This window comes from Quercus robur, chromosome 4 (assembly GCF_932294415.1).
Source record: "Quercus robur chromosome 4, dhQueRobu3.1, whole genome shotgun sequence".
In the NCBI taxonomy this organism is placed as follows: Eukaryota; Viridiplantae; Streptophyta; class Magnoliopsida; order Fagales; family Fagaceae; genus Quercus; species Quercus robur.
This window is the reverse complement of record NC_065537.1, coordinates 29,260,886-29,269,744: the sequence shown is the minus strand read 5'-3', so window position 1 is coordinate 29,269,744 and position 8,859 is coordinate 29,260,886. Positions and strand designations below refer to the sequence as shown.

The following is an 8,859-nucleotide window of genomic DNA, read 5'->3' as shown; positions in this document are numbered from 1 at the left end:
CACATAAAAATACAAGATCAAATTAAATAAAAAATAATTCAGCAGAACACTTACAACAAGGGATTTCAAACCACAAGTAGGCAACTTAAATTTTGGTCAAACCTCAGGTGGGTAAAGTGTCAACTTTCAAACCATAGGTAGACAACTTAAATTTCAACCAAATCATAGGTAGATAAGTTGTAATTTGCTCATTCATATGTTTGTCTAATGAACACGTCAAGTTCAACGACTCCACCAACGAGAAGGACAAGTAGAAGGTGCGTTGACTTCATGGATAGAATCAAGTTCAATGATGGCAAACTTTGGGGCTCATCCTTTCTCTCTCAACTAAAACATGAAGTTGGTTTATGGCCTGTGTGTCCTAAATAGAGCAATTGAGATTTTGATGATTTAGGGATTTTGATTTGATCCTAAGAACTTGAGGTCTTCATTCAGTAGGTGAGTTCTTTTCCTTTTTCCTTTTTCCTTTTTGTTTTGTTGTTGTTGTTTTTTTTTTTTTTTTTTTTTTTTTTTTTTTTTTTTTTTTAAGTTTAATCCTAGTCAGCATTACACATGCCATCTATGTTGGCAAAAAAATTGTTTTTTATTTGTAGCATTAACCACCTGCAAACACCTCATTTTTTTCATCTTACGACTTAAGCCCCGTTCCCCAATAACAATATTACTAGAAGGTCCACAACTAGTCTAGAGCCCAATTACAGAAAGTTTTTAACTTAGAAAATGTTTTGCTAAAGGAAATGTAAGGTTGAATTTAATCAACCATCTTGTTGGCTTTCTTCCGTGCCAAATTTGCTTGTAATTTAGCAATTAGTAACCTTGTGTTTAGGTGAGAATCATGTAAGGGTAGTGTGTGAGAGAGTGTGAAGAAATGCTCAAGACTATGCAGTGAAGCAAGGACTCGTGGCTAGATCCCGTGGGTGACTAGCGGCTTGCAAGCCGCCAAAGGATGCACACGAGTGAAGCATGCAAAGAAGTTGAACCGTCATGCCAGCTGTAGCACTACAAGACAAAAAGTCTAGACTGGCCATTTAGTTAGCTCGCGACTTGGACTCACAACTCAATCAAGTCACGAGGCCAAGTTGGCAGTCCACTCTGTTATCGAAAAACTGACTCTTCGCATTCCTTTCTTACTCTAGTATAAATACCCACGAAATATGAAGAGCGTCAAGAGAGAATTTTGAGAAAGAAATCCTAGAGAAAAACAAGATTGACTTATCCACAATCTTTACTTAGTGACTTTTCAAATTCGTCAACTCTCACCATTTCCATTGTTACATCCTTGAGAGGTACATTAGCCAAAACCTTTTCTCACTATACTCATATCTATGAGAAGGCTATTTGGTACTTGGGAAGCAGTTAGGAAGGGACCAATTGATATTGGTTAATGCTATGGGTTATAGCGGAATCTGGTAAGCTAAAGAAGACAAAGATTCGACGTAACCTTGTTGGAGCAAGAAGCTTGGAGGGCTTGGGTACACTGGGCAGGTTAGACTTGGAGGGTCTTCTGCTATTCATGTATCCCAACTTCATTCTTTAGTAGATTATTAATCGCTTAGAGGGCAGCGGAGAGGTTTTACGCCAAGGGCTTCGGTTTTATCTTCGATAACACATCGTTGTGTTGTCCTTGTTTTTGCATCTCTCTTTCCTTAATCTTTTCCATTTAATTTCTGCTGTGGATGTGATTTTATTTGATTTAGATTGTTTATCAATTCTGTTATAAGCTTACGTTCATTTTCCGCACATATATTGTTTGATAATAAGCTTGAATTGGTACTTTGTAAATTGGGGGTCTAAACGTTCAAGGTATTTTATACACTAACTGGACATTCAATTGGTATCAGAGCGGGTGCACTTGCTATGGTTTAATCACCTAAGTGTGATCCTAGACCCCTTAGCTATGGATGAAGCTATGGAAAAGGCTATGTTGAGATGTGGTTTAAATGTTTTTGTGATAATGACTCTATGAGTTTATTTGAAGGGTGTCCTAACAATGAACTCCTAGAGTTATTGAAAACAAAGAAACATGCTAGGATGTTTGTTCACATGCTGAAGTATTTTGAAAATGAGAATCACATCTTACACAATAGCCTATGTGAGTAATTCTTTGATTAAGAAGTATAAAAGAAGGAATATAATTTTGTGTGATAAGATTGATAATCTGAAAAAGAAAATTCAATCCAACAAGAGCATGGAAAATGAAGATAAGTTTCTATTTGAAGGTCAAGAGTGCTTGTCTCATGCTTGCTTGTTTGTGCATACTTCTTTGAAGGTTTTTAATTCATGCCTATGGTATCTTGATAGCGGCTATTCTCGTCATACGACAAGAGATATAACATTGTTTAAGTCACTCAAAAAGAAGGTTGGTGACTATGTGACATTTAGGGATGGAAGTCATGCTCAAGTTCTCAGCAAGGGGACTGTTGAGATTCCTGGATTACCTCTATTGAAGGATGTCTTATACATCAAAGGGTTGAAGGAAAATCTCTTAAGCATCACTCAAATATGTGATGAGGACTTTCTTGTTCAATTCTCAAAGAAGGGGTGTGTAATTATTGATAAAGAAGGGATTCAAGTCTTGGAAGAGAATAGGACTACCGACAATTGTTATGGAGTAGTCCCTACGGCACCAATTTCCTGTAAAAGTGCTCGAGTTGACATGTTGGAACTTTGGCATCAAAGGTTTGGTCATGCAAACTTCAAACAAGTGGCTAAAGTTTCGAAACTTGAGGCGGTTGAAGGACTTCCAAAATTTGGAAAGGTCGAGAAAACCATTTGTGGTGCATGTCAAATGGGGAAGCAAACAAAGGCAAGTCATCAAAAGGTGAATGTGACTGCTACTTCTTAATGCTTAGAGCTCCTTTATGTCGATCTAATGGGGCCCACAAGAACTGAAAGTCTAGGAGGAAAAAGATACATTATGGCCATTGTTGATGACTTCTCAAGATACACATGGGTGGAATTCCTTAGGGAAAAATCAGAAGCATGTGAGAAAATAGAGGTTCTATGCAAGAGGCTTCAAAATGAAAAGGGGGTGTCTATTGTTAAGATAAGGAGCGATCATGGCAAGGAATTTGAGAATGCACGATTTGATTTTTTTTTGCAAAAAAAATGGGATTAAAAAGGAATTTTCGGCTCCTAAGACTCCTCAACAAAATGGGGTGGTTGAGAGAAAAAATTGGGTAATTCAAGAGATGGCAAGGGTCATGCTACTCAACAAGCAAATTCCACAAAAGTTTTGGGGAGAAGCTGTGAACGCTTCATGTCACATTGGCAATAGAATATACTTTCGAGCAAGAACGAAGAAGACTACATATGAAATTTGGAATGGAAAGAAGCCAAAAGTGAAGTACTTCCGAGTATTCGAAAGCAAGTGCTACATTCTTAATGATCAGGAGAATCTTGGGAAGTCTGATGCAAAAAGTGATGAAGGTATCTTCCTTGGGAATTCTACTAGCAGCCCGGGATACAGAGTCCACAACAAGAGAACAAAGATAGTAATGGAGTCCATCAACTTGAAAATTGATGATGCTATAACAAAAGTAGAGATGGTTGATAATAGAGAAGGGCCAAGCACTAAAGAACCCACTATTGAGGTCGAAGCCCTTGATATTGAGGTTGAAGGATATACACCGGAAAAGGAATCAACTCCCATAAACTCAAGAGTGGAAACTAGATCAATGTCTAGAACAGTAAGTCCTCTCACTCCTCCAGAAGTTCATCCTCCTATCTCTCGGAATGATGTAGTGTCCACTTCAAAAAAACCATCATCACGAGTGGTTAAAAACCATCCGAAAAGTAACATTATTGGGTCTTTAGATGAAGGTCTTCGCCTTAGAAAGGGAAACAAACTTATGGCCAATCATATGACATATCATTGCTACCTAGCTCAATTTGAGTCGAAAAAGGTAGAAGAAGTTCTTCAAGATGAAAATTGGGTTAAGTCAATGCATGAAGAGCTGAATCAATTTGTGAGGAATGATGTATGGGAACTCGCTCCTAGGCCTGAAGATGTTCATGTCATCGGCACCAAATGGATCTTCAAAATCAAGACCGATGAAGATGGAGAGATTATCTGGAATAAATCTCGGTTAGTGGCTCAATGATACACTCAAGTAGAAGGAGTAGATTTTTATGAATCCTTCACTCCCGTGGCAAGGCTTGAGTCTATTCACATTCTCATGTCAATTGCATGCACCATGAACTTCAAACTCTACAAAATGGATGTGAAATGTGCATTTCTAAATAGCTATCTGAATGAAGAAGTGTTTGTTGAACAACCCAAAGGCTTCGAAGATCCTCACTTTCCAGACCATGTGCTAAGATTGAAGAAAGCATTTTATGGCTTGAAACAAGCTCCAAGAGCTTGGTATGATCGGCTTACTTCGTACCTCCTGGATAGAGGATTCAAAAGAGGGTATGCTGACTGAACTCTGTTTGTCAAGAATGATGAGGATTATCTTCTCATAGCTCAAGTATATGTTGATGACATAGTATTTAGAGCTACTATTGATGCTTGAGCCGTAGAATTTTCTGAGGAAATGAAGAAAGAGTTTGAGATGAGTATGGTGGGGGAGCTTACATTCTTTTTGGGTCTTCAAGTCAAACAAAGGAAGGAAGGCATATTCATTTCACAAGAAAAATATGCTCGAAATATGGTCAAAAAGTTTGGATCAGACTCCAAGAAGCATGCCTCTACTCCTATGAGTTCATCTACGAAGCTCAATGTTGATTCTTCTAGGGTAAAAGTGAGTCCAACCTTATATAGAAGTATCATTGGGAGTTTACTCTATCTCACAGCAAGTAGATCGGATATTGCTTTTAGCATGAGTGTTTATGCTCGATATCAGGTTACTTCGAAAGAATCTCACTTGACTGCAGTGAAGCGAACCATAAGATATGTCAATGGAACTCTGGATTATGGCTTGTGGTACTCTAAGGACTCTAATGCTTGTCTTGCTAGTTATTCGGATGTCGATTGGGCTGGAAGTGTGGATGATCGAAAGAGTACTTCAGGTGGTTGCTTCTATCTTGGAAACAATCTTGTCTCTTGGATGAGTAAGAAAAAAAATTTCGTGTCTCTCTCTACAGCTGAAGCTGAGTATATAGCTGCTAGAAGTTGCTATACACAACTACTTTAGATGAAGAAGCTACTTCATGACTATGGGATAATGTGCGTTTTCTGTGATAACACAGTGCTATAAATCTCTCTAAGAATCCGGTTCAGCATTCCAAGTCAAAACACATAGAGATACATTACCACATCATCCGGGGTTTAGTGGAAGATAAAGTTGTATGTCTCGAGTTCATTCATACAAACAACCAAAAGGCGGACATCTTCACCAAGCCTCTCGATGGTCCACAGTTTGAATCACTCCGTACGACCATCAGTGTTGGTAAAATTCCTTGAATCTCATGTGTGATGTGTGCTTTATTTCTTTGTCTTGAGTTGATTACTCTAGTCTAGAGCATACACTACTTTGTTGGCTGTTTGTATAGCATGTTCTGCTTGTTTGCTTTTGCTTTAAATGTTTTTTACATTGTTTGTAAGGTTGAATTTATTCAACCATCTAATTGGCTTTATTCCGTACCAAATTTGCTTGTATTTCAGCATTTAGTAACCCTGTATTTAGGTGGGCTTGTTGTAAGGGTAGTGAGTGAGATAGAGTGAAGTTTGCTCAAGAGTGTGCAAGAAAACAGAGACTCGCGGCTTGGCCTCGTGGGTGACTCGCGGCTGCAAGTCGCCAGACGCAGCACACATGCCAAGCATACCGGAAGGTGAACAGTCATGCTAGCTGGAGCACTACAGGACAACTGGCCATACGGTTATCTCGCGACTGGGTCTCGTGACTTAGTCAAGTCGCGAGGTCAAGCAGCGAGCCACCCCTGTTTTGTAAAACCTGATGTTTCACATTCCTCTCTCACTCCAGTATAAATATCCCTTTTACCCACAAATGTAAGAGAGCTTCCAGAGAGAATTTTGAGAGAGAAATCCTAAAGAAAAATAAGATTGATTCACCCACAATCTATACATTAGAGTCTCTTCAAATTCCTCAGCTCTCTTCCTCTCCATTGTCAAATCCTTGAGAGGCATTTTACCAGACCTTGTTCTCACCATATTCATCACTGTGAGAGGGCTGTTTGGATTTCTGGGAAGCAATTAGGAAGGAACCAATCTTCATTGGTTGATGCTACAGTCTAGTAGCGGAATCCGGGAAGCTAGAAAAGAAAAAGGTTCGGCGCAACCTCGTTGGAGCAAGAAGCTTGGAGGGCTTAGGTGCACTGGGTAGATTAGGCTTGGAAGGTCTATTGCTGTCCATGTATCCCAAATATATTTTCTAGTGGATTGTTTACCGCTTGGAGGGCGGCGGAGAGGTTTTACGCCGAGGGCTTTGGTTTCCTCTTCGATAACACATCGCGTGTTGTCTTTGTGTTTGCATCTTCCTTGCTCTTTATCTTTGCCTTTTATTATCTGCTGTGGGTTGAGATTTTAATTTGGCTTAGTTAGTTTTTTCAATTCCATATTATAGCTTATGTTAAGTTTCCGCACACTAGTTGTTTGACATATTGCTTGAATTGATTAAGTTGTAATTTGGGGGTCTAAACGTTCAAGAGTGTTTATACACAATTTGAACTTTCATTGTTGTTTTTGGATCAATCTTTTATTGCTTTGTGTGTCAAAAATCCAAAAAACACATAAAAAGTAGAAAATCCAAAAAGTTTGATCGACATTATTGAGTTTTGTCTCAAAACATTTTTTGCCTTGTACCTTTGTACTAATGGCCTTGTGCATTTACGAGTATAGCTTGTTCCCTATGCACTTATATCATTGTGGGAGAATTCTTGATATCTATGTAACTGTTGTAAATAGATCTTCAAACTTGTCATGAATGTTTAGTCAATGGTATTGTTGATCTTAAGACATGCATAAACTTGTGCCTATATATCTTCCCACTCATTTATTTTATTGTTTTTGCTTAAAGAGCTCACCAAATGTAAATCTCCAAATAAAAAGAGATATTGAGCTGCAAAAGCCTGTCGCACATATTAGTATTTGACTAAGAAAAAGGGAAAGTGACGTAAAATGAAATGTATGATGCCCAAAAAGCCAAAGGCTAACTCATCACATTGAAATATCAAAAATTTCAAGCATCGATCTCACAATAAGATGTAATGATTCAAAAAGATCAAATGATATGATGTATATGGAGCCAAATGAAAAGTTTCAAAGTTATGTTATCAAGTTTATGTGAGGGGTCATATATGCATATTTCTATAATTGAGATGGGTCACTTTATCTAGTGCTAATTGTTTATGGCTTGGTTGAATTGATCATTGAAGCTTTACGTTAGACTAAGGACTATCTCATTATTGATATCCACACACATCACACATATCTATGTTCAATGAATGCCAAATTTATTTGTGTGATTGTACTTGATTAAATGTGTTTTCACATGCTCAATTTTTGTTGATCAAACTCAAAAAGATTTTTGAGTGTTTCAGTTATTTTTGGAAAGTATTTTGTTTTTGCAAAAATTGTCAAAATCTTCAAAAATAGTGTTGCCCTGTTCTGGTGACTTAGTCGCGGGTTGGTCCAATCACATGCCCTAGTCGCGATCTCACACAAAGATTTTTTGTGACTCACTAGCGGGTCAATGTCCCAATCGCGAAAAATACTTAGAATATTTTTCAAAATTTGGACTTTTAATGTTTCTCACGGCTCAGTTTAGCGACTTGTTCACAGCTGGAAGGTCTAGTCATGAGGGATACACAGAAATTTTTGCAGCATATCTCGCAACTTTCTCGCGGGTAGAACTTTGTGAGAGTGCCTTTTTCTTTAGCACACAGGCCCAAGGATCCTGGGCCAAATAGTTATATTTTGGTGGACTAGGCTTGGTTCACCGCAGCTAAAGGGGCTGTTTAAGAAACAAGTGGTGCACAAGGCAAGCTTCCTACAATACACATAAACTAGCAAACGAGAATATTTGTATTGAATAACAATGAAAACATGCAAAAGGAATGCAAAGTAATTAGGAAATATACAAAACAATTGTTAGGGATCCTCAAATTAATAAGAAATACTTCATTAGCTTTTCTTAATTGTGGATTACAAATGTGCTCACTAAGGCGTGATACAAGATTCATATAAGCTCAAAAATTACAGACTTTGATGGCTATCCAAGCCTCTAAGACTTGCAAAGTTTGAATCCTTTTGAATCCAAGTATGTGCTATAGTGGCTGTTTTTGGGATACCGGGAGACGTTCCTCTGTTTTTCTTAAATTTTACAGAGTTCTAATGGCTCTATTATGATATTCTTCCTACTGAAAATCCCCCCTCTCAACATGGGTTTTCTCTTCCTTTTATAGTGTGTTTTCTAGGGCTCTGAGGTACTAGTGATTTCTCTCTTTTGCCCCTTAGAGCTTGTGCTGTGACAGTTGCACAGGGGCTGGTCTCTTCTCTTTTTTCTCATAGTTTTCATCTTTTAGTGCTATTTCTCTAAATGTCACTTGTTGACTTTCCATTCCAGAGCATCCTTGGGTAACTGACCTTCAATCTCTCTTTTTTCAAGGTTTCTTACTTTTCAGACTCAACTTTTGGTTGTCTTTTCTTGCTGTCATTATTCCCAAATAGTTGGAATCTTTTACTGCTGGGTTGAAAGTTCCCTTCCAGTCGCTTCTGCTTATGGTTTTCTCATTCTTGGTTCCTTGTGGTACAGCTCCTTTGTTCATGAATGTTTGCTTTATACTTTCTGATTCTTTGCTGCACCATTGGGTACTTGAGAAGGACATATATGTTCTTCATTTCTTGTATTTCGTGGTACCCCTCTTGAGCTGTCTCAATCCCACATTAGCTGTGTT

General features: G+C 38.2%; 1 protein-coding gene across 1 annotated transcript; it reads left to right on the top strand.

The window, feature by feature from the left end:
- The first annotated feature begins 4,652 nt into the window (after positions 1–4,652).
- Positions 4,653–5,138, top strand: LOC126721710 (secreted RxLR effector protein 161-like). Its single transcript, XM_050424771.1, has one exon. It carries the CDS (start codon positions 4,653–4,655, stop codon positions 5,136–5,138), a length of 486 nt encoding a protein of 161 aa, XP_050280728.1.
- The last annotated feature ends 3,721 nt before the right edge of the window (positions 5,139–8,859 follow it).

Excerpts from the sequence above, each read along its gene's own strand:
- LOC126721710 (XM_050424771.1), top strand. The coding sequence starts at position 4,653 with ATGGTCAAAAAGTTTGGATCAGACTCCAAGAAGCATGCCTCTACTCCT.